General features: G+C 48.4%; 1 protein-coding gene across 7 annotated transcripts in view; it reads right to left on the bottom strand.

Moving 5' to 3' along the window:
- Window positions 1–26126, bottom strand: part of FARP2 (FERM, ARH/RhoGEF and pleckstrin domain protein 2) — a 63085-nt gene that overhangs the window by 14477 nt on the left and 22482 nt on the right. For 6 of the 7 annotated variants that reach the window (XR_008451174.1, XR_008451173.1, XM_054074098.1 and 3 more), the window contains 11 exons: window positions 24997–25094; window positions 23610–23724; window positions 15582–15729; window positions 14954–15049; window positions 13632–13795; window positions 13421–13489; window positions 12204–12261; window positions 11299–11539; window positions 1750–1928; window positions 972–1061; window positions 189–322 (listed from right to left, as the gene is read on the bottom strand). Coding sequence is in view for 5 of the 7 variants with exons in the window: in XM_054074098.1 (XP_053930073.1) it covers window positions 189–322; window positions 972–1061; window positions 1750–1928; window positions 11299–11539; window positions 12204–12261; window positions 13421–13489; window positions 13632–13795; window positions 14954–15049; window positions 15582–15729; window positions 23610–23724; window positions 24997–25094 (1392 nt within the window). In the remaining 2 variants the exon portion in view is untranslated. The remainder of the gene's footprint in view (window positions 1–188; window positions 323–971; window positions 1062–1749; window positions 1929–11298; window positions 11540–12203; window positions 12262–13420; window positions 13490–13631; window positions 13796–14953; window positions 15050–15581; window positions 15730–23609; window positions 23725–24996; window positions 25095–26126) is intronic. The other variant, XM_054074096.1, reaches the window with a different exon arrangement.

A 26126-nucleotide genomic window follows, 5' to 3' on the forward strand; every position in this document is an offset into this window, starting at 1 on the left:
CAGGCTTGAAAAACTGGCTGTGCAAAATGGCTTTAGTCGTTTTTCTAAAGCTATCATTTACTAAAATACATTTTCCTTGATTCTATTTCAGCAGAAATACCAGTTTGAAAATACATTAGGTACGGTTTCGATGTGAGGATGGGGGAAAAGGTGCCCCCGCTCGCTGCCCTCACGCTATTAATGCTTACCAGAGAGACAGCCGCTGCTCAATCTCCTTCAGAAAGCCTCGATGGAACTCATAAATGGGGTCTATGTTAGAGAAGAGCAATGTCATCAGGCCCTCTGGCATCGCGTTCTCCTTGATGACTGCGCTGCGAAACCACTGTCGGAAACATCATTGATTATGGTAAATGTTTCTATTTGAGAAATTAATCGCTAACACAAAAACTCTGCTCCTGCAGCAACAGGGGAGGAGGCTGTGTGCAGAGGAAAAGAGTCGGGAGGAAGGAGAAACACTTAGGGAAGATGGAATCTGAGAAAATAAAAAGTTATCATTTCTTTCCTTGCCAGATATTACAAATATGAGGCTTATTATGGGTTCTGGGCACAAGCACGGTTCTTCATGCAGTGATGGGACAGTTGCTCACAGCTCTAAATCACCGAGCAACAGACACAACTGCTCTCCCACAAAACCTGCAGCCCTGTGCAAGCTGTGCAGCAGCTGCAGACACCTCGTTGCATGTCACAACCTGCACTTTTTATCCCTTTGGGTTCCCTGCTTTCTGGAATATTGAATATTACAAATCAGAATGCCACGCGATGTAGCTATTGGAGCTAACGATACGAGTCCAGAGAAGGCCTCTGCTCTCCTGCACGAGGACCTACAGAGCAAGGAATGTAACATCTACGTGGCTCATGGATTACGCTTTATTATCAAACTGTTGCCTGGAAGAAATTCCAAGTTTTTCCAAATTAAGAACTACAAATCTGTTAAGAAAAGGAACAGCATTAAAGAAAGGACACCCCCTTACCACTGTAATGACCTCCAGGTCCTTCAGATACGTCCGCTCTGTAGCAAGAATCTCCTTTGCTATGAAGTATGCCTTGTCAGTGGGATACCGCTGAAAGAATACAACGCAATCCATAAGTATTAAAATAAAAATGCTTTATTTATTACTAAGCATGAACCCAAACCTGAGCCCTCAATGTGTGCAAACAGAGCAGATGACTCCTAACAGGGCAACTCTGCACCCAGTACCATATCCTCAAATACTGACTTTCCCATAAAACACCATTTCTCTTGCAAGAGTATTAGAAAATAATGTCAATTATACATCAAATATATGAACTTCCATTCCAAAACCAAGGGAGCGCTTTACAAAAACATGGAAACCTTTATTCCAAGTTTTAAGCACTTCTCTAATCAAAGGCAGCAGAGCAGGTTCACAATACAGTCCTTTTCCAAAACTATTCCACTCCCACTTGCAGGTTTTATTCAAATCCTCGGAAGATGACCCGAGGGTTGGAGCACCTCCTGTACGAGACCGTTGGGGTTGTTCAGGTTGGAGAAGAGAAGGCTGTGGGGAGACCTTAGAGCAGCTTGCAGTGCTGAAAGGGGCTCCAGGAAAGCTGGGGAGGGGCTCTGGATCAGGGAGGGCAGCGACAGGACATGGGGGAAGGGTTTTCAGCTGAAAGAGAGGAGCTCTACCCACTCTACCGTGAACTTACAGAGGCCAAAAATAAAGGACATGAGATTATGAAAGACCATCGCTTTCTCATTACACAAACTCCCAGTCACACCATTCTTACCTTACGCTTCATTTCATCGTCCTCTTCTATCCTGGCACCACCGGCATCGCTGAGGACAGGACTGAGGAGAGGAGAAGAACCTTGGCCGGTCACGGTCGAGTTCACCTGGAAGGCCGGGTTCAAGCCCAAGGGACTCTTCAGCACGAGGGAAGAGAGAGGAGAAGGGTCCACGCGGAGGCCTGGGGGAGAGAACGAGACTGGATGATTCCCCGCTGTTAGCGTGAACCGTAACTGCAGTGTCAGAGTGTTCAAAAAACCGCAAAAGAACAAAAACCCACCGCGAGGCACAGACATCCATAGAGCTAAGAGCCAAACTCCAAGCAAACAGAGCGCTCCCCACAACCCAGCCCTCACCGGGCAGCGCGGTGCGGACACACAGCAACAAAGGGAAAGGATAAATCGTTCAGTGGTTAGGAAAAAAGTGCTCAAATCCTGTTGGATTTTGTTGAGTAGCAGCAGGGTTCACAACACAGGAGCAAACCGCAGCAACAAGAACACTGCTTTTCATCTTTCCTTTGTAAAACAAGAATTCCTTTTCATCCCAGGAAAAGCCGGGAGCAGTCGTTCCACTGCTCTCCCCTTTGGAAAAAACTCCAGAAGGTAAAACTCATTAAAAAAAACATTCAGAAAACAGGAAATCTCCAAAATTGTACTGATAGGAGAGGAAAACCTATTGCTATGCAAAGAGGGACCATGCGAGAGATTCCATTCCTGGTACCTCTAAGTACGTGAATAGAATGCACTACGGATCCGAAAGGAGAAGGGTTTCACAGCAGTATTGACCAGAAGGAAGCGACCCTCTCGCACAGCTAAACCTGTCTGAAGAGGGAGTAACACGCGCTGCTTCGCTTTAGGTTATTAATTGTGGATTGGTTTATATTATGTAATTTGTGGACCCCGTAGAGCTTTCTGACCCATCAGGCGCCGTTACGGTGATTTCTGCTCCTCTCCAGAAAGAACCCACAGTCGCCCCTCAGGGGAAACCACTATTCAAGATCCTCTGCTTTTTGGGACCTCGCGAAGGCCACAGACGTTCCCGTAACTCACGCTACACCCATAAAATTCCTACCTAAGCTCAGCTATTTCTTTTGCGGGCTCTTCCCTATGATAAACAGGCAGGCAACCGAACGGGGACCCCGCTCGGGAGCATCTCCCGCGGGCACTGTGCTGCTCCAGCCCTCAGCCACACTCGCACGGCTCCCCAGGACGGGTGTCGCGCATCCCAAGCAGAGATTAGGAGCTAAACCACCTGACTGAAGGCAAAGAAGAATCGACAGCACAGCCGTCCATTCCAAAACCACTTAAAAGTCATCCCAAAAGGCTTTAAACCCTCCCATCCCCTGCGGATAGCCAGTATCTGTGGACACAGAGCCAGGGCACGCGAGATGGAGGAAGAGGAGTGAGGAGTTTCCCGATTCCCTGCTGGCAGGAGCGGCTCGGGAAGCAACGCCCGGGCAGGGCGCCGGCAGCATGACAACGGCGAGGAGCCCCAGCGCGTGTTTGCACATTGACAAATGCAGGAAGCTAAACAGTGCTACGCTCCGTCACCTGGAAGAGATTCAGCTCGTCCAGGCTGCGGAGTTAACTATTAATACACTAGTCAAGTACAGCCATTCTGGAGTTTTGATTCTGCCCGAGTATTTTCCTCATTCTTTAAAACCTTGCTTCTAACGTTCAGCACAGGGAAGCGCCAAGGTTTGGTGTTTCTTTCACCTACACGGGGACAGGAGTTTATTGGAAGTCTGCTTTTCCACGTCAGGGATGCTGAAACAACAGCTTCAAACAAATCGGCTCCGAGCTTACAGGAGCGAGGAGCTTCCTTAAACTCTTGGAATTTAACACGATGTAGTGACACGTTCCAAAGTTTGTAACTTGAGCTGTTTCTGGACAGCCCGAGTGTTTGGATACAAAGGGAGCAAAAGGGATATAACTCGCTCTACACAAACTCCGCTGCCTGCCTAGTTCCATCAAGTTATTGCGGATTTTATCACCTCCAGCAGAGGAAGTTGGCCATTAAATTCATTGCCAACCCTTGCTCATTTGTGTCTGACAGCCAGAACTCCACTGCTCAAAGCCAGAGGGATTTATGGAAACAAGAGGCAAGTTCAGCTCCTTGGGAAGCCTGAAACAAGAAGCAGCACCCAGGGAGCAGAAGCTTCCCCTCTGCCCAAGCTTGGCAGGGGATGAGCTACCAACGCCAGCCCCTCCTTGGCTGGAGGAAGGGAAGGACCCTCCATCGCTCCTTTGGGACAGAAGGGTCCTTCCCTGTGCGCCAAGGGTGATGGGAGAACAGCACACTCCTCATTTTTCGGATGGAAACAAAATAGAAGTCAGAAAGGAGCTGCTACGGCTGGAATTTGCTCCCAACCGAAATGGCAAACTCTGCATAGGGACTTCCCAAGGTCAACACAGCTTCCAAAATCTGTCTTTTCTGGAGAGGAATACAAAATATCACAGAGTAGCTCGTGTTATCTTTCATGCTAATATTTAAATGTCTGATATAAACTCAATATGATGGCATATCTTGGCAGATGACAGAAGCACATACTGAAATTTTCCTTCCCATTATCCAACAGCATTTCTGTAGCAGCGAGGGGGGCAAGCGTAGCTCCTCACCTTAAACCATCACTTTCTCATTACACAAATTCCCAGTCATGTCACTATAGAATGATGGCATGGTTTGAGTTGGAAGGGACCTCAGAGCCCATCCAGTGCCACCCCTGCCATGGGCAGGGACACCTCCCACTGGATCAGGGGCTCCAAGCCCCATCCAACCCGGCCTGGAACCCCTCCAGGGATGGGGCAGCCCCCACTGCTCTGGGCACCCTGGGCCAGGGCCTCCCCACCCTCACTGACCACAACCCATCTGTATCCAAAGTGAAAGGTCTGCACAAAGCAGGAAGCTGAAAAGCCCACCTGTGCTCCGCTTTCACCAAAGCGAACAGGAGGAAATCTGCCTGGAGAAATCTGGTAATGAAACTCTAAAATGCCTTGGCCAGGAAAGCAAATATTTATTCTATTTCAAACACAAGGGTAACGATAAATAAAGCTGAAAAGCCCATGTTGTCATTTATATCAAAGTTTTCCTTATTTTATTGCATAAACAATTAAAGTTATGAATTAGTACAAATCTGTAGGTTCATAACCAGCAATCTGAACAGACACAAAGGTATGAAAAATCCCAACATGTAATTCAATAAAACATTTGCTGTATAAAAGATAAAAGTTCAAGAGATCAATTAAGAAATTCCAGCCCTCTTTGGTTTCTTAAGGCAATCCTTTCCTGAACAGAGCAGCACCTATTGGATCGGGGAGTCGCTCTAACCACGGCGGGCGTACGTACCGATAATAAAAGGGGCATTCCGGGTTTGTTAGTGCTCAGCGGAGCTGCCGCAAGCCGCGCTCCTGGCTGCCAGCCAAGCCTGGGGCGTCCGAGCCAAGAATAGGGTGACTTTGGGCAATCTATAGCAACACCTTCCCCACCGACCCGGTTCAATCAGCCACACTCCAGACTGGAAACCCACCAAGCTCTCCTGGTAGACTCACCCCACCGCAGCGGGGCAGAAATGAAGTGGATTTTATGATGCATGTTTGGAACTGTAACGTCTCCCCGCAGTCGTACAGCGAGCAGAGGCGCGCACCCACCCACCCACACACAGCTTTTGGGACACGTGTGATGTGAGATCTACTGAAAACCACAGGCGAGGACAGCTAAAGGACTGCACGGAACACGGCATTCCTCATTCAATCAACACTTGGTAATTATGGCTTAGAACTCTTTGCAAAATGACAGTAATGGGAATGACTTACTGACAGCTTTGCACCCAAAAGCATACGATTAGAAGGACTTTTATTAGTGTCTCCAGGCAATCTTACCCTTATCAAGAGTTGCAACTAAACAAACACTACCATCACCAAAAAAAAAAATCAAATTAAAAAACCCCAAACCAAGCCACCAACTGGAAAAAATTCATCTCTTAAACAAAATCACCTCCGACCAGAACGCAAATACACAGGAAAAAGGATGCTCGGTGTTATCCATCAACTCTGAACTCACTGGAAATTCAAGTGAAAGTAGAGAGCAGAGCCATATCTCGCCCTAGCCCGATCTGAGAAGTCCCGGGCAACGTACAGCGCGTTTTGCTTGAGTAATGAACGAGTACATTAAGATTACAAAGTCTACACACAGTCGATAACGCGGGTTAGTGAAGGCAACCGAGTTTCACTTTGGGTAGGTCAAAGGATATTCCATGACCCGTGTCCTGAGCAAATAAAGAGTTCCAGTAACTGCATACACAGAGATGAAACACGGGCTGAAGCGGCGCTTTATCCTCAATAACAGCGCTGAAGCACACGCAGGGCTGCCGGGACCGATGCCATCACCCGTTCCACACACACATTTCTTCAAGCCCTTTAGCACCACAGGAAAGCAAAACTCCCCAGCAGAACCTGCTCTGAAAGGCCACCACGCTGACGCACTGCCCACGGCTGCAACAGGGAAACGGAGCAGTGGAAGGGTGGGAACCAGCCCTGTTCCACGGAGGAGCAGGAGGGATGGCTCTGCCCCGCTCCCTTCGCCGCGCTGCCACTCCAACAGCTGCTGGAGGCAGTCAGGAGAGCCAACCTGGCAGAACCGGTGGTTCTCCACACCGGAAAAAGACAGCATGAAAACCTGGAGGTCAACTAGAAATGTAGGTACCTATGTGTGTCCCCCCAGGCTCCCCCAAAGGGGGCCGACATCACACGTGAGGGAACTTATTTGCCAAGGGAACGCATTTGAGAGTGTTGGGAAGAGGGGATGGCCACTCACTTGCCACCAACAAGTGATGGTTCACCGAAGCTTTCATCTGCTCCTAAAAGCTTTCTTCTCAAGGTGAGAGTGCACAGGATACTCGACAGAGATCTTCAGGTTTTTCCTAAGTACTCTCCCTGTTTTTTCACGCGATTCCTACTGGGGGTTTGACTGCTCAGGGCCTGCAAAGGTCCCAAGGGGCTGGTACCGACCTCAGACCTGCCAGCACGCCACACACCTTCTTGTAAAGAAAACTTGTGTGCTCAGGAAAACCAGGGATCAGTTCTGGACACTGAGATGCAGCAGTGTCAACACTCTACGATGAAAACAAAAACACATTGCTGAAGAGTGGTGAGGCACATTGCCCTGAAAAGTGGTGGCTGCCCCATCCCTGGAGGGGTTCCAGGCCAGGTTGGATGGGGCTTGGAGCCCCTGATCCAGTGGGAGGTGTCCCTGCCCATGGCAGGGGGGTTGGAATTAGATGATCTTTAAGGTCCCTTCCAACCCAAACCTTTCTATGATTCTAAGAAATAGACTGAAGACGTCTTTTTGATCTGACTGCAGTGCAAGGCAATGTACTGGCAGGCCTTCCCTCAGGATTGCCAACCTGTTTGCTGAAAACCCAGGCAGTTTTTCCCCAAGATCTTTTGCAAACGTAAAGAACGCAGCTGGGTTTATTCCCATTTTAACCCATCCTAACTCACTTAGAGAGAATGCGTGTGACCAGGGCACAAAACAGAAGCAGACGTGGTTATGTGTAAATTGCTGAATGCCGATTCTTATTTTAAAAGATCAAAGAAATGAAAATTAAATCTTCATCTACACATTTGCCCATGACTCTACACCCTGTAAGAGAATTTTCAGGTAGAAGCCTTGTTTCTGTTTTTCAAGTCAGACAACGCAGTTGGCTGTGGGAAGAAAATCAGACAAACTGCCTAAAAACACCTCCCAAGGTACAACTGAACGCCCCTTTGGGCACAACTGAAGAGCTCCTCCACGCATCTACTTAGAGACGGCACATCACGCACTGCCAACATCACCCCCGTGGGTCAGAATGAAGTCGCAAAGAGACAGAACATGTGTTCAACAGAAGAAAAAAAATAAACCTAACACGTAATACTGAGAAACAAAAAGAGCAACCAAGCTGTTGTACGTTCTCGTAGGTCCAAACTAACACTTAAGAGTTCTGTGGCCCCAGCAACGCGGGCAGGTTTCTCACAGAACACCAGCGATTCCACTCCAACACAGTCACCGCGACAGAAAAGCAAGTGGAGAACAATCACACCTTGGTAACAACTCAACGAGAGGACACGGGTGACTAAAGGAGTAAAACCTCCCTGTGTTCTACCGTAGGGTGAGAGGAATCCCCTTGAGGTTCTAGTTATCAGCCTTGTCAGAAAAAAACAGTATTTTTTACACGTTTGGGTAAAGAACAAAGGTCTTTTAGTGTTAAGACCACATTTAGAAAACTGATATGAATAAAATCAAGCATTGTGACCTCCGGGTACTTGTTTTGGAGGTGGGGATTGTCCGAGCACGGCACTGTCTGCCAAGCATTGAAACCTGAGCAACAGGGAGCCCCAAAAGCGAGTGGTGGTAGGAGATGTTTCCATCACAGGGTTTCCACAGCCATCACGCGATTCACATCCTTGCTCATACAAAAGCAAAACACTCTGAAAAACGCGATTATGAGCTGAAGCTCGGAATTCCACACCCCAAAACATCCCATTGGCAAACAGGAAGGGCGTTTCACAACTTCTACTGTCTCACCTCAATAAATCCTGCTAAATTAGATGTGACCGGTTCGGTAACCATCTTTTGAAACCTGCTTTCAAAGTTACAGACTAGGTCTCACAGAAAAGCCACCAGACTCACAGAATCACAAGGTTGGAAAGGACCCATTGGATCATCGAGTCCAACCATTCCTAACACTCCCTAAACCATGTCCCTAAGCACTTCATCAAACCGACCGCTCCCAACATCCACTCCTCCCAACAGCTCCATTCTCAGAACGGCTACGGCGTTTTTCTGAAGGCAGCTTGTACTATAAAGACAAAGTTAAAGCTCTCCCCAGGTTCGCCACTGCCCGCCTTCCACAGACAAAGGACACTTGGATGAATGAATGAATTCTTAAGCACTTTTTACACTGAGTGATTAAATAAAGAACAGAAGGTGAGACCAAACGCCGTGGGGATTAAGTGCTTTTATAGTTTGTGCGTGTATCTCCAAACCACCGCGGAGCAGAAGGGCACTGGTTTGTTGTTGGGCTGCTGAAGGCATTCTGAAGTCACAAACCACCAGGACTGTCTTCATGAGAAGTTTTGGTGCCTGCTGTCTTCATTGGATTGTGTACACATTCCCACTTTAAAACTTATCACTTCCCTCTTTGACCTCATGGCTGTCTGCAGCTCCCTGAAAGGAGGTTGTGAGGTGGGTGGTGGGCTCTTCTCCCCAGTGACAGGCGATAGGAGGAGAGGAAATGGCCTCAAGTTGCACCAGGGCAGGTTCAGATTGGACATCAGAAAGAATGTCTTCACCAAAAGGGTTCTCAGGCCCTGTCAGAGGCTGCACAGGAGGTGGTGGAGTCCCCATCCCTGGAGGGGTTTCACAGACGGTGGATGAGGTGCTCAGGGATCTGGTTTAGGAGTGGACAGGGACGGTTGGACTCAATGATCTCAAAGGTTTTTTCCAACGAAGATTCTATGATTGCCACACAGTTTACTCCTCCTCCCAAGTACGCTGCAGACAGGTTGCACAGGTTGGCATTTTAAAACTTGCCTTCAGAGCCGATTTGAAGATTGTCCATTTTTAACAAAAAAAAACCCCAAGTGAAGACTCCCAGAGCAGGAAAACAGCGAATTTACGGAATGTGGCTGCTTGTTAACAGCACGTGCACAACTGGCTGTTGCCTTTGGTTGCTGAAGGAACAGCATCCTACATCAGACTCTTACAGATGCGTTTATAGCCAAAAGCCTTTCAATATACAGTACTTTGTGATGTACCCTGCGGAGAAAGACTTGAGGTGCTGGTGGAGAAGCTAGACATGAGCTGGCAACACGCGCTTGCAGCCCAGAAACCACTCATGTCCTGGGCTGCATCCAAAGCAGTGGAGGGAGGGGATTCCGCCCCTCTGCTCTGCTCTGTCAGACCTCATCTGGAGCTCCGTATCCAATTCCTGGGGTCCTCAACATAAGAGGGAAATGGAACTGTTGGAAAGGCTCCAGAGGAGGCCATAGAGATGATCCGAGGGCTGGAGCACCTCTGCTATGAGGACAGGCTGAAAGAGTTGGGGTTGTTCTTCCTGGAGAAGAGAAGGCTGCAGGGAGACCTCTGAGCAGCTTCCAGGACTGAAAGAGTCTCCAGGAAAATTGAGGAACAACCTGATCCAGCAGGAGGTGTCCCTGCCCATGGCAGGGAGGTAGAACTGGATGGGCTTTAAGGTTCCTTCCAACCCAAACCATTCTATGATTCTATGTCTGCAAGAGCCAGACTTCTCTGAAATCAGTGGTATTTTTCCTAAATGCAGTATTTTGCAATAATCGTAGCCTATTAGGACACATTCTGGATGCAGTGAGATGCGTAGAGCGCAGCACCAAAGCCAGGATGCTTTGAGGGAAACTGAAAAGGCACATGGCAGAAATAATCAACTACATTATGTGATTCGAAATCCAGCCACTGGATTAGAGTTCTGATACGACTGATATCGTACCCTTTTGACTTCTAAGCCTGAAGAGCACAGAGGGACCCATCACAAAAATCAAGACTCCATCAGTTGACATCTGCCTTCTCGGCCCAGTCTTCTTGTGTGACATTCTTGATATTATTCTGAAAGTCAAAAGCAAAGTTCTCGCCGGTGGCTTGAGCAAAAGGGTTACTAAAGAAAAGGTTTACATCCAGTGGTGCAGCAGTTTCAGAGTCCCAGGTGTCTGTGTCTGTGCTGCTGGAGTCTTCTGTGGTGGTAGGCGGATAACTCAGCTGCTCCAACTGGTCAATGATGTCCGTGAACTGGAAGGCTGAGCTGGACTCAGAGCGGACCGAGTAGGCGGGGAAGTTCACCATGGAACTGGCCTCGGAATGGTTGGCGGAGCTGTATGTGTGCAGGGAGGACGTACCGTTCAGTGGCAAATTATTGAGGGAGCTGCTCTCCGAGCGGTTGTTGATGAGCGAACTCGTTTCAGACGGGCTCAGGAGGCTCTGCATTCTGCTTGCTTGCGCCTTCACCTCAAACAGGTCCGAGGTAGCCGAGGGTCTCTCATTGCCATTGAAATCACTCCCGTCTTCAAATTCATACTCATCTTCCACATTCATATCTACCGCTTCGGTGGAGTACCTGTCTGGGCTCGACTGGGAGGAGACCGGGTTTTGCTGAAGGGCGTCTGCGGTTAACCCAGGTGGGTCCGAGACATGCTTAGACAGATCAGAGCCCTTCAACTCTAACCCACTGTAGACGTACGAGAACGCCTCAGAGCCCCCAGCGAAAAAGGACATTTCTGCCGGGTCATCATCGATAAATTCCTCCGACACCTGTAACTGAGAATTTGTCAAGGGGAAAAGAGGGGCGCCCCGACTGCCGCGCTGACGCTCTTGTTCAGCAACAAAACCACCGGCAGTGAAGTCATCTGCATCATTGTCATTTCTACAAACAGCAGCCCTGCTCTCCTTCCAACTCTTCTCTACATCTACGTCTAAAGCACGAGCACTCACAACAACAGGACACACAGGGTCACAGTTTCCTCCAACACTACCAAACCCAACACCTTGGAGCACGGGAGATCCGGGCTGCTGCATCAGTTTCCTCCCCGCTTCTTCTGCAGGCGCCGCAGTGGATTTTTCTGGAATCCTTGTGTATGGTGCTCGGGGGTCCAAAGAGGGAGGGCTGGTTTCTGCAAAGATGGGCAGGACAGGAGTCGGAGAGGCTGATGAGTGAACCAAGTGGAAGGGGGCAGCTGCTGAGGCAGGAGACCCTGGGGCTCTTGAGCCCTCAGTGAGCAGGACACTCTACGAGGGAAAAAAAGTAGAAATGCAACAGATAAAATGATTTTTATCATACATAAAAAACAAACGCAACATCCAGTTCCTGATGCAGAAGGAACCCGTGCTTCAGAAGAGCTCACTTCACAGCAAACAAAACACGGCATAAAGAAACAGATCCAGCAGCCCCAGGCAAGATCCTTCTCCTGAATTCTGATAACTGGATGGAAAATTAAATCCATGTATTTTACAGCCTCTGTTGAAAGAGCATCCACAAGGGAAAGCAATACAAAAACAACAGCAGCAAAACCCTGCGATGCTTCCTTAACCTCTCGTGTGTAAAGCATGTGCCTTCAGTGAGACTCTTATTTCTTGCCCTGGTTGTAGAAGGCACCTACACAAAGAACTCGGGGCTTCCACGGAAAGCAGTTAGATGGCCCTCGGAGACAAACTAACCCTCCCAAATAACAACACATTGGAGAGCAGGACAGCCCTTCAGTTCAGCAGAACTCTGAGAGGTATTACTCGCTTCACACCCCGTTTGCTACGACTATAAAAACTGACACTCCCTGCAAAGACAAGAAAAACCACGCACAGCAGGGACAGAGATCAGAGTGAAAGCAGCTCCACACAGACAGGTGACTGGGGTCACCTTCCCTTCACCGTCACCTTCCCCGACTGCTCAACTGACCTGCTTTGGCACGTCGGTGTTGGAAGCACGCGTGGACGCTCTGACTTTGCTGTGCCTCCTGCGGAACAGAGAGCATCCTGTGAGCAGCCAAGACACCACTCAGCCGTCCCCCTTCCTGCTTGGCTATTTCCACTCTAGTAGGCAAGAGAAACCTCTCAAGCGGTACTTTATCATGGTTGGTAATAACCAGTTCAAGATCTATAAACTTACGAGAGTTTAAGTTAATGCAGGAGTACAAAACATACAGAAAACAGAATACAGTAAGAACCGATCATCCACAACCCTGGAGGACTGGAGAGCAACTTGGGGCAGAAGAACGGGCTAAACAGCACTTAGTTTAACTCCTGCCTTTGTCATCTGTATAAACATCTACAAATCAACAGCTTCAGAAGCTCATCTGTAACACTATTAAGATCAGCTTACAATTCGTGGCATCAAAAATTCATCATTACACCCCAAAAAGTGCCACTCTGCATCCTACTCACACTTAGATTCATTCCATGTCAATAATTTGCTAGAAAAATCAATCTTTTGTACAGAAAAGGAGCTCAACTGGAGTCCAAGACATTAAAAGTATTTATTGATTAATGCAAACTTTGAACATTTCCTATTCAGTTCCTATGATCTCTCAGATGAAAGACTATGAAGAGCTTCCCACACAGGAATGACGCGATGTCACACTTCAGTCAAGTAAGTAAATGACAATTTTATATTGAAGTCACAATGTCTTTCTTTCTTTCTTTATCTGTTTACAAACACATGAGTATTTACAGTCACCATTTCAGACTCCCAGAACCCGAGTTCCGCTAGTTTAGACTAGACTTAAGGAAGAAATTCTTCACACTGAGGGTGGGGAGGCCCTGGCCCAGGGTGCCCAGAGCAGTGGGGGCTGCCCCATCCCTGGAGGGGTTCCAGGCCAGGTTGGATGGGGCTTGGAGCCCCTGGTCCAGTGGGAGGTGTCCCTGCCCATGGCAGGGGTGGGACTGGATGGCCTTTGAGATCCCTTCCAACCCAACCCATTCTGATTCTATTTTATCACAAAACTATTAATTTATTAACTTCAATTCAGCTCCCTGAAGCAGGAGGCAACCCCGCAGTAACGGAGAAGTCAGCAAACGAGCACGCCTCCATACATCATTTACAAACACTGCCATAAGCGAAAAGGGCACTGTGAAAGTTCCACCTACATTCCACCTTAAAGAATCATTTGTACTTGCCTTTCATACGGGGTTTTCTTCATCCCACTGTCCTTAATATAGTCCACCAGTTGCTTCTGCGTCCGTCCGCTGTGAAACCAACAAAAGCACAAAAGTTACGAATTGCAGTGGATAAGAATTAGAGATGGAATGACTTTAGAACACCTTTTGATCTCATTTTCTAAAATACAAGAAACTCAGCTTTAATAAACCTGTTCTGGTTTCTCCCTACCTGTATCGGAAGGACGACCCTCTGGTGAAGAACACTGCTTTAGCCTTTGGCTTTGGCTGATCAAACAGCCTAAAGAACGTGTGATATTCCACACAGATCTTCCAGAAGTTTTTACACTCATCCCTACTTCCCAAAAGAAATTCCAGCGTATCTTGATACGGGCCCTGGGAACGAAACATAAAAGTTAAGCAGCAAATGAAATGGCAGTGGAGGATGAAAGGAGTGTACACATACATGCCAACAACTCTACGTGAACATAATGTACATAATGAACAAAATGAACCTTCCAGTGGGAGGTGTCCTTGCCCACAGCAGGGGGACTGGAACTGGACGGGCTTTAAAGTCCCTTCCAACCCAAGCCATCCCATGATTCTAGGATAATCTCAGCTGTCAACCCCTTCCCAAGGTGCAGCAGGTTATGCTCATCAGAATCAAGGGATCCTCTACCAGAATGATCATTTGAGCAGTCCATATTCCACAAGTTCTCAGAGGAACCACTTCCAGAAAACCACCATCGTTTGTATGAGCAGTGTTCTTGAAGAAGCTACAACAAGAAGCACTCTCAGGGATTTACTACTTCTGAGAATTTACTATTCCAAGGACGCAGCTCAAATTATGGGTTCAGTTCTGGCCCCTCACTCCAAGAAGGACATTGAGGGGCTGCAGCACATCCAGAGAAGGGAATGGACCTGGGGAAGGGGCTGGAGAACAGGGGTTCTGTGAGCAGCTGAAGGACCTGGGGGTGTTTAGCCTGGTGAAGAGGAGGCTGAGGGGAGACCTCATCACTGTCTGCAACTGCCTGAAAGGAGGGTGTGGTGAGGTGGGTGCTGAGCGCTGCTCCCCATTGACAGGCAATATGACGAGAGGAAACGGCCTCAAGTTCCACCAGGGCAGGTTCAGATTGGACATTAAGAAACATGTTCACAGAAAGGGTTCTCAGTCCCTGTCAGAGGCTGCGCAGGAGGTGGTGGAGTCCCCATCCCCAGAGGGTTAACAGACGGGTGGATGAGGGGCTCAGGGATCCGGTTTAGTAGCGGGCAGGGACAGTTGGACTCCATGATCTCAAAGGCCTTTTCCAACACAATGACTCTACGATTCAATAAAATACTTGGGTTTAATCTTTTCTATCTTATGTTTACACATGCGTATGCCTGTGTCAAGGACAGGCTGAGGCTGATACATGCAACCTAAAAAACCAAGACAACAGACACGGGGTGAAAAAGGGACGATTTTGACTTGAGCGATGAAGCCAAGCCTACCCCGCAGAAGCGGCTTTATAAAATCACAAACACTGAGCAGCCTGTTATTACAGTAAAACTTACACAAACCTCTGGGTGGAGTTTAATAAGGAATCTTTTCCTCTTGAAGCTTAGTTTGCGGACCTTTGACCAGTTGAACGTATTGATTTTCGTGTTACCCTGCAGTAAAACGATAAAAGTTGGCACAAGTTTCAGAAGTCAGAGCAGCAAAAAGCCTTCTGTGACGGACAGACAGACACGTGCACTGCACAAACCTCCACCTCCCAGCGCATTCTCTTGGAGCTTTACTCCTGGTGATGATATTCCCTGGAACTGGATGATCTTTAAAGTCCCTTCCAACCCAAACTATTCTATGATTCTTTGATTCTATGATTCCGTGTACCACAATTCCAGAATAACAGTTCCAGGCCTGTGCCACCCGAACTTAGGATTTTCTCTGAACCCACAGGCAACTTTCAAACAGACACCAAAAAATCTTCTACTTTGGTGTCACTGTGGGGTTTGATGCTCTTCTCTGTGCACCAAAGACAAACTGCACTAAACAATATTCTGGGGGTTGAAAAGGCACTCCCTCGACCGTAACAACGTGCTAAGGTTTCAAACCATCTCCCACGTGTGAAGTTAAAATGAGAAACTGGCTCCCTAGATGTGCCAGCGGATAGAGACACCCCAGCCCGCTCTCCCACCTCACCTGGAATACCAGCACGCCCATGTGGGAAACGGCCAGGTTAATTTTGGTGCCCTCCCGGTCAGATGCGAGGTGAAATCTGATGCCGTACATCTCCAGTTTCCGAGCAATTTCAAGCACTTGGAAGTCTGACTCAGCAGGAGTTTGACCCCTGTAGTTAGGAAGAGAAGGAAACAGAGTTTTAAGAACAACCTGATTCTACAACGTTGCCACCATGGCACGAAACAGGAGTTCTATATCTCATTGGGTTGAGCCGCCTCCCTCCAAGGAAAGTGTTACACTCAAACTTCTGTAACAGGAACAGTATATAATGCCAGGTGACCAACCTAAAAAACACTGGAACAAACCTTAGCTGAATCACAGAATGGTTTGGGTTGGAAGGGACTTCAAAGCCCATCCAGTTCCACCCCCTGCCATGGGCAGGGACACCTCCCGCTGGATCAGGGGCTCCAAGTCCCATCCAACCTGGCCTTGAACCCCCACCACTGCTCTGGGCAACCTGGGCCAGGACCAACCCTACCATCACCGTGAAGAATTTCTTCTTAATGTCTCATCTAAGTCTTCCCCCTTCCAATTTAAAGCCATTCCCTTCCTCCTGTCACTCCAGGCCCTTAGAAAAAGCCCCTCCCCAGCTTTCCTGGAGCCCCTTTCAGCACTGGAAGCTGCTCTAAGGTCTCCCCACAGCCTTCTCTTCTCCAGGCTGAACAACTCCAACTCTCTCAGCCTGTCCCCATAGCAGAGGTGCTCCAGCCCTCGGATCATCTCCGTGGCCTCCTCTGAACCCGTTTCAACAGTTCCATGTCTTTCTTGTGTTGGGGATTCCAGAACTGGTTCAGAGCTTTTCTAATTTAGAAACAAGAAAGTTGAACAAACCAGAATTGAACCCACAATGCTCCTTCTGCTTGCTTGTACACGTATTAACCAGGTAAAGAGTGGGAGACAATAGAGCCACGCAGCCAACAAGGTAGAAACAACACAAATACAGCAGCCAAGTGCCCACAGTGGTGTTGGTACCGCAGCAGAACCGTTACACCAGCGCTCTCTAGTGCAGCGCATTCCTCCACCCTTTAGCTGCATGAGTTCCTGACTGGAAGGAATCCAGAAGGTTTTAAAATGGTTTCTGAAGGAACGACTTTGGCAACAGGAGGAAGATGTGCAGATGCGGAGCCCCTCCGTTCTGGTGTGCACCAGGTCTGAGCAAGCACTATGGAAGCTCTCAGAGGCGCTGGCACGCAACCCTCACAGCCTCAGTTTATGTCTCTGCAAGTTTGCTGGAAACAAACAACTGACATTTTGTTTTCTTGCATGACAAAACAGCCCTGTATGTTCTTTTTTTTTCCTTCCTTTCTCCTGTTTTTTCTCCACGAGGGGGAGTTCACTGGATTACAGGGCACATTCCGATGGGCTGTCCAGAACAGGAGGGGTGGCTGAAGACTGTGGGTTGGCTCCTCAGCAGAGCCAGCGCGGAGCAGAACGAGTTCAGGGAGCAAGAGAGGAGCAGGGCCTGAATTGCCCCGCGGAGCAGAACGAGTTCAGGGAGCAGGAGAGGAGCAAGGCCTGAATTGCCTCTTGCTCAAGACAGAGAAGGTGGTAGAGAGCTCTGCGCCACCAGACCCCAAAACAGGGACCACCCCAAAACGTGTGATTTCACAAGCCTTGAGATGACCTGGTGAAGCTGGTTGTAGCGGTCAGGGGTCCCAACACAGGGGGTCAAGATACTCCAAGAACAAATGCACGCAGCTGTGGAAACGCAGGCTGGAAACGTTCCTGGAGCTGACGGAGCCCCGATTATGCTGCAAAGTAACCCAGTCGTTATGACAAACAGCAGCCTCTCAACTGAAAACACGCGAGGCAAAGGCTGCAGCCAAATGTAGGTGTAAGGAGAATAAGAGAATCACAGAATAGTTTGGGTCGGAAGGAACCTCAAAGCCCATCCAGTCCCACCCCCTGCCATGGGCAGGGACACCTCCCACTGGCTCAGGGGCTCCAAGCCCCATCCAACCTGGCCTGGAACCCCTCCAGGGATGGGGCAGCCACCACTGCTCTGAACACCCTGGGCCAGGGCCTCCCCACCCTCATTGTGAAGAAATTCCTCCTTATGTCCAGTCTAAATCTGCCCCTCTCCAGCTTATCCCCATTGCCCCTCGTCCTTTCACTCCAAGCCTTTGTAAACAGTCCCTTCCCAGCTTTCCTGTAGCCCCTTCAGGTACTGGAAGCTGCTCTAGGGTCTCGTTGGAGCCTTCTCTTCTCCAGGTTGAACAACCCCAACTCTCCCAGCCTGTCCTCGGATGGGAGGTGCTCCAGCCCTTGGATCATCCCTGTGGCCTCCTCTGGACCCATTCCAACAGCTCCATCTCCTTCTTATGTTGAGGGTCCAGAAGAACTCGCTGCAGCTGGAGATTCTTCTCCAGGGACACACAAGCAGCACGGGAGCTGCCAGGCACTAGGAGCAGTCAGGCTGTCTCAGCCACAGCTGTACAGAATGACCCTTGATCCCTACGGAAAAGGATGAGGAACAACAGATATTACGCTACTTCCAAGAAAGCGCTGCATGAGCCACCACTGCAAGAGCACTGACTGAGCTGTTCCTGCAACATGGAAGTCTGGCAGGATAAATGTAATGGTGTAGGAAAGATAAAAACGCATTGGTATTCTGTTTACAACCAAGTGGTGCTGAAAGCAGATCGGATTCCTGCACACGCAGTCAGATAAATGTTAAAAATCTTGTTTTCCAAGAAATGGCCTTCCCTCCTTAAATCTGCATTTCATTAAACTAGATGATCGCACAATCTATTTTCAGGTACTATGTAGTGCCAAGCACAACACTGGCACTAAATACATCCTCCTGCTACCCGGACTTGCCTTTCCAGGCAGCTTCCATAAAAACACCTCCGTGGGATCACCTACAGCCAAAGAATCATAGAATGGTTTGGAGTGGAAGGGACCTCAAAACCCATCCATTCCCACCCCTGCCATGGGCAGGGACACCTCCCACTGGATCAGGGGCTCCAAGCCCCATCCAACCTGGCCTGGAACCCCTCCAGGGATGGGGCAGCCACCACTGCTCTGGGCACCCTGGGCCAGGGCCTCCCCTACCATCACCGTGAAGAATTTCTTCCTAACGTCTCACTTAAATCTTCCCCCTTCCAACTGAAAGCCATTCCCCCTTGTCCTATCACTCCAGGCCCTTGGAAAAAAACCCCTCCTCAGCTTTCCTGTAGCCCCTTCAGGTATTCAAAGGCCACTATAGGGTCTCCCCTGAGCCTTCTCTTCTCCAGGTTGAACAACTCCAACTCTCTCAGCCTGTCCTCATAGCAGAGGTGCTCCAGCCCTCGGATCATCTCCATGGCCCCTCTGGAGCCATCCCAACAGTTCCATCTCCTTCTTATGTTGGGGATTCCAGAACAGGACACAGGGCTCTGGGTGGGGTCTCACAAGAGTGGAGTCATGCTGCAGAACAGACAACTTTTTTGGTCCATACAGATTTCTTTTAAACATAAATTGAGAATCTTAAAGTGAATTACGATTACATTTTAATTGATCCAAAACAGGGATGACGACAATTCATATTAACTGCATCTGGGAACGGTCTCTAAAATTCCAAGAGCAATGACGAAACTCCTTTAGCATGTTAACATTTTAAAAATGGAAGCTCTTAGAAGAAACAAAGCTTCTTTGATTCTTAGTGAAATGCTTCTTAGACTGAAACGCACACACAGAGAAACACACTGAGAAAGTAAGCCTGAATGCACACACATCTGACGACAGGATTTCAACAGTTTTCTATCGCCTTATTCATTCCAGAGGGAAAAAAAACAATCTAAAGCATTACAACAGGAAATCCAAAAATTTCTTTTACCAGCTGGAGAAAGCAGCGATTCAGAGAAGCTCCCAACTTTACAAGCTCAGTGCTTAATTCCAACCTTATCCAAACGTCAGTCCCAGGTTGGATGGGGCTTGGAGCCCCTGATCCAGCGGGAGGTGTCCCTGCCCATGGCAGGGGTGGCACTGGATGGGCTTTAAGGTCCCTTCCAACCCAAACCATTCATGATTCTATGACCGTGTATGCGTAGCAGGGTTGTGAAGAACAACCATAGTGGAAAAAAACTCCTATCACAAAAGGAAAAAGACATGCCAGCCTACATCAGTGTAGCTGCACGTCTGTCGGTGTCACCACCACACGTTCCAGCTCTGTTTGAGAGCTTCAGCTGGCAAAGCAGATTTCTTCTCCGCTCCCTGACATAAGCAATGCCAGAAGAAGCACGTTTACACTAGCTTTATGTGTTCCCAGCATTTCTTCCACATCAAAAACAGCTGCAGTACCATGGCTCCTGTTTATTACAGATACAAGACCATAAAGGTAGATAATGACTACTAATTTTGGGCAGAGCTTGCTGAGTTACACTCTGAGCACCGTATGTAGCTCCAACCCACACTAATTCCTGCTGTAATTCTTCTGAACAGAGCGGCATTAAGCGTGAAAGCGGTGCTTTGTCTTCTAAAGAGGATGCTGAGGATGCTAAGGGTGCTGGAGGTTGGAGAGAAGGGTTGGAAGGGGAGGCAAACGAAAATTAGGCTAGAACGGGAGCTAGAAAATTGGAGCTATCTGGTACTAACAATTCTTCACAAGCAGCGTGGGGTTACTGGTGCAGAATCACCGACAGTGACGCCACGTTCCATCAGACGTGATCCAAAGCACAACACACCTCAAAGAATAAACCAAATCAATCCCTTGGAGGTGTTCTCATGCACTCAACCTGCCTGCACTGACCACCGGACGAGCCTGGATGGGGAGAGTCGGCAGCGACGCCGGGCAGCCCATGCTGCCCCACAAATGGGTACGGACGAGAAGCTGTTCCCGAGTAATCATCCTCCAACGTTTACGGCACTTAAGCTGCGCACACCGGCCTGGAAGCAACCCTGGCTAATTCTGTCCATCCATTTAAGCTGATAAAGCTACTTAGTCCTCCTCGGTCCCTGCACAGCAGGTGATCGTTACGAGTTGCTGCCAGCGCAACAGGTTGGAGCATCAAGTTTCCTTCCACAAACCCGTCAGACAAATACAATCACAGAATGGGTTGGGTTGGAAGGGACCTTAAAGCCCATCCAGTTCCAACCCCGCTGCCACACTGGCTGTCCCTTACAATATTCACGTGGTGATGGGGAGAGTGAGCCCAAATCAATGCTGTTCGATGTTAGGTGATTTACAGAGCATTTAAAACCAAGGGCTAATGCAGAATTTTAAAGACAAACTATGAAAACACTGCATGTGTAGAAATTGTTTAGGCTATGCAGTAACCTAAAGTTATCATTTTTCTAATCTAAAACCTATTTATGAGCATCCTGCTTTCAAAAAGAACTGAAATGATGGACAATCAGGCTAACAAGTTGTGAAAGGGCGCGAGGGATAAGAGTAAACACAAACACACACCTATCAAATCTGCCTGCTCTTTCCCGATTTCTGAATGCACTCACCAAAAACCCTCACAGCCACCTGAAGGCAAGCAAATCGGGTTGGCTTTAATTCTGGACCCACACTCCCCCCGCAGCAAGGATTGTACTCGCAGGAAGGCAGCGGGCACTGCATTCTGAGTGCCTGGGGTGCCAGGATTTAACTGCACCACCATCAATGCTCCACCTTCAAAACAGAAACCTCTTTTTTTAATAAACTATAGAAATAAAATAACTAAAATTCATTCAGGCTCTTCCTGAAGCAATTAAGTAACGTGCTGTGCCAAACCCATAACTCAGACTGTTTACTGTCGCTGCATTTGCGAAGTTAAGTATAGAAAACATATTTGAGAAAGTGAAAGAAAGCGTTTGTAGAAGTGGAAGGAAAAAATTAAAGGGGTTTTAGGATAATATCCTCTTCCCATGGCAGGAGGGTTGGAACTGGATGATCTTGTTGGGGCCTATGAGAAAGCTGGGGAGGGACTGTTCACAAGAGCTTGTGGTGATAGGATGAGAGGGAATGAGTCTAAACTGGAGAGGGGCGGGTGTAGACTGGACATAAGGAGGAATTTCTTCACCATGAGGGTGGGAAGGCTCTGGTCCAGGTTGTCCAGGGAATTGTGGCTGCCCCATCCCTGGAGGGGTTCCAGGCCAGGTTGGATGGGGTTTGGAGCCCCTGATCCAGTGGGAGGTGTCCCTGCCCACGGCAGGGGGTGGAACTGATGGGCTTTGAGGTCCCTTCCAACCCAAACTACTCTATGATTCTACGATAATACAAGCTTTAAATTCCCATCTTCCTGCACACAACCTTCTCAATCTATTTTCTCTTCCTTTGATACAGGACGGACTGGACAAAACAGATTCTGTTTTATTCGGCTGTACGTTCTTCTCGTTCTAAGAGCCGGCAGGAGTCCTGCGCAGCTCCAGCCAGAGGAAACCTGATTGATGCTCCCGACTTGATCGGACACAGAACCTCCTGTACGCTCGGAGACGAGTAAGGGGGCCCAAAGCAAAGCAAGTGCTGCAAAGAAGGAAAATGGAGGCAGAAGGAAGACGACACAGCAGCAAGCTGGAGATGAGCCATCCAGCCAGAAATGGGCTTCCCTGCCTGGAGACGCTGTTTGTATGGGAAGTCTGTGTCAAAGCAGTCGGATGTGGAAGAGAATATCAGTCTGTTAAAGGGAAGTGGGGAATAACAAAAGCAACAGAAGGAAATAAAAAATGAAAATAAAACCGCAAAAGTAAAAACATAATGCATAAAATGATCAGAGAGAGAGTATTTTGTCCATTTAACTCCACTGAGCATTGCCAGGAAGGAGATGAATGCATGAAGTCTGTGCTCCCACAAGTTCTTTATAACAGAAATGAGGAAAAACGTGTCTACATTTGGAGAAAACATGGTACTTTCACAGCTACTGGAGATGGAACAGGGTGGCGAGTGCCTCCTCGGTAAGAGAAGCGAGGAGAGACCCATAAGGCAGTCACGGCTGGTTGAGGGTTGCAGTGCTTCCAAGAGTACAGTCCCGGCAGAAGAATTCTCTGAAGGTATTGAGGGTTCAAAACCTGTGTTCAAGGCACTCGTGTACCGCTAACCTCCATTCATAACCTCTTCCAACTACACACCTCAGCTTTTAACTGTAACACAGCTCGAATGTGCACTTTTAAAATACTGCTTCAAAATGAGCATTTTCATAACTCATTTTCATAACACAGCTGTGTGAGATGCAATTCTCATTCAACTCCTGAAAAGAACACTTGGGAAGCAAGGAGTCTTTTCTTGATAATCTTCCTCTCACTTCCTCCTGACAGGCAAACCCACAAACCTTCCTCCCTGTAAAGAACGATTGGAAGTAACTTGTTTGAAAGAAAAGTTCACACCTAATTAATAGAACCACCGGTCACTGGCACTCAGGAGACAACCATAACCTTTCCATCAAGAGAAGGAAACCAAGAGGACTTCCTGCAAGCAGACACAACTCCATTGGATCCAAGCACGTGGTATGAAAGGACTGTTCTCTGCTTATTCCAGAAGTACAAAATCACACCTTTCATCTCAAATCAGAAAGTCATCAGCCAATGTTGTGTTGTCATCAAAACCTTTCACGAAGCCACTGGCAGCTTTAGACCCCAGAGCATCTCGCAGCAGTAAGCTTCACAACAACACAGAATCATAGAATCATTTGGTTGGAAAAGACCTTTGAGATCATTGAGTCTGACCATTCCTGTCCACTCCTGAACCAGATTCCTGAGCACCTCATCCACCCATCTGTTAAACCCCTCCAGGGATGGGGACTCCACCACCTCCCTACGCAGCCTCGTCCAGTGCCTGGATGACCTCAAAGGTCTTTTCCAACCAAATAAACCTAGAATTCTATTCTATGAAACCACCTCATAAAAATGACTGCCCAACACCTCTGTCGTCAAGACGTACCCATGGCTACGTCAAGCTTTTCTTCTTAGATGTAAGCATTGTTTCCCTTACAGAACTTAACACCATCCAACAGCGCAGAGTGGTCGCCCTCTGCCAAGCGAGGCCACCCAAGGGGTATACATTAGGGATATATATTAATCCTCACTTACACGTGCATCCTGTGGAACTCCAGAATCTTCCCTTCGATCCTTTCCTGGTTTGGCAAATACTGGTTGGTTTTAAGGTGTTCTCGATCCTCCGATTCATCAAAATCCCCTATTTCAGCTATTACAGAAAACAAGCCAAGGTTAGAATAAGAAGAAACAATGGGAGAGGCGCAATGACAGAAAACACAGGGTACAGAATCACAAAGACACCCCCCAACACAATGGATTTTCCTTTAATAGCTTCAAATTTATGCTTTTGCTTTGTTTCCAGCTTCATGGCACAACTCCCTCACTTTTACCCCAAGCAGACTTCCCAGGGATTATAGCAGTATTTGAACATCGTGTGGGAAATTGAGGCTTTGTAACAACTAAAGATGTGAGACTTGTACCAATTGAAGACATTGTCCAAAAGGAAATACACAGAAAAAAAGTGAAAGCAGTGTTATCATAGAATGGTTTGGTGGTTTTGCAGCACCGAGGCCACGTCCACAGCTCAGGTTACAGATCTGCAACCACCGTGTTCGGAGTGATTTGCTGCCTGAACCCATTCAAGTTGTTCAACAGGTTCATCTTAAAGGCCTACAAGAAAGCTGAGGAGGGGCTGTTCACAAAGGCTCGGAGTGATAGGATGAGGGGCAATGGGGATAAACTGGAGAGGGGCAGATTTAGACTGAACATAAGGAGGAATTTCTTCACCATGAGAGTGGGGAGGCCCTGGCCCAGGGTGCCCAGGGAAGCTGTGGCTGCCCCATCCCTGGAGGGGTTCCAGGCCAGGTTGGATGGGCCTTGGAGCCCCTGATCCAGTGGGAGGTGTCCCTGCCCATGGCAGGGGGTGGGACTGGATGAGCTTTAAGGTCCCTTCCAACCCAAACTATTCCATGATTCTATGATTTTTAGGTCTTTGGGTGACTACAGACAGAGTGAGCAGCAACACAGAGAGCTTCCAAATCAATTGCTTCCTATTTCCACTTCCACTCCCAGCGAGGAGGGAAGCTGCTGACAGCCCTACTGCCAAACTTGTCCTGGCACGTTTCTCATCTGATTTCAGCCCAATCTCTATACACGGATCTCCCCCCAGCCACAGGGAACGAAGCCAAGGAAGCGAGGTTGCAGCCAGGAGTAGCTGTCTGGAAGATGAGTGCTCTGGATTGCAGAGCCAGGGAAAACAGACAACACGCAAGGGCTTTGGTTTCATAGCCTCCACGCAGCCCCAGCGCTCTCGTACATCAGCCCCGGCTGCTTCGCCCCGCAGCAGCCCTGACGATAATCCCAGCATCCAGAACCAACAGCCTTATCGCTCGTTCAGGAAGAAACCCCATGAGATGGAAAATGCTATCAGTGACCCACAGCTCGGGTTAGCACGGCACCACCGCCCCCAGCCCATACTCACACTGCAGCAGGTGGGAGACCAGGAGCGCGGCCGTGTTGTCGCTGCAGGTCAGGCGCTCCTCTGCCAAATCCCTCTTGATCTGCAGCGCAAACAGGTACCTGGGAGGGAGTGACACACACTCGCGTTACAAGGGTGACATCAAAAAGGACAGAGAAACAATGGTGCAGCATCTATAAAGCCAGCAGCTCCTGGTGTACAGGAGCCTTGCTACCACACATGGTGAGGTCAACCCTCAAACTGCACCAGGGCAGGTTCAGACTGGACATCAGGAATAATTTCTTCACAGAAAGGGCTCTCAGGTCCTGGCAGAGGCTGCGCAGGAGGTGGTGGAGTCCCCATCCCTGGAGGGGTTTAACAAATGGGTGGATGAGGTGCTCAGGGATCTGGTTTAGTAGTGGGCAGGGATAGTTGGACTCAATGATCTCAAAGGTCTTTTCCAACCAAACGATTCTGTGATTGTATGAACCTAAACCAGCCCTGCCTAATTCAGCACAATTCACCAGCATAAATGAACACACATGGACACAGAAACAGAAGGAAAACCATGTTTTTAACAACTTTCCTTCGTAAAGGGATATATCAGCCATAATTTTTAGCTGGAAAGAACCTTAATGAACGCTTCAAGCAATTTTATCTGTAACAATGAGGATGGGAGGACATCTCTGACTCCAATAGCTTGTTAGGAAAAAGAGCAAGCCTTTCTGCTGGCACTCAGCTCATCTCCTCAGTTCCAGGACTCCCATGTTGCAGTCTACAAAGACAGTGAGAAACTGAACATCCTTTTCTGACACTGCTGCACTCATCGTGAAGAATTTCTTCCTAATGTCTCATCTAAATCTTCCCACTTCCAGTTTAAAGCCATTCTCTCTCGTTCTGCCACTCCAGGCTCTCGGAAAAAGCCCCTCCCCAGCTTTCCTGTAGCCCCTTTCAGCACTGGAAACTGCTCTAAGGTCTCCCTGCAGCCTTCTCTCCTCCAGGATGGACAACCCCAACTCTCTCAGCCTGTGCTCATAGCAGAGGTGCTCCACAGCCTTTGGATTATCTCCGTGGCCTTCTCTGGACCTATTCCAGCACTGTTTTATACAGATGCCGTTTGTTAATACAGTCATATCTGCCGTCTCCTGCCTCTC

Source organism: Cuculus canorus, chromosome 9 (assembly GCF_017976375.1).
Source record: "Cuculus canorus isolate bCucCan1 chromosome 9, bCucCan1.pri, whole genome shotgun sequence".
NCBI lineage: Eukaryota > Metazoa > Chordata > Aves > Cuculiformes > Cuculidae > Cuculus > Cuculus canorus.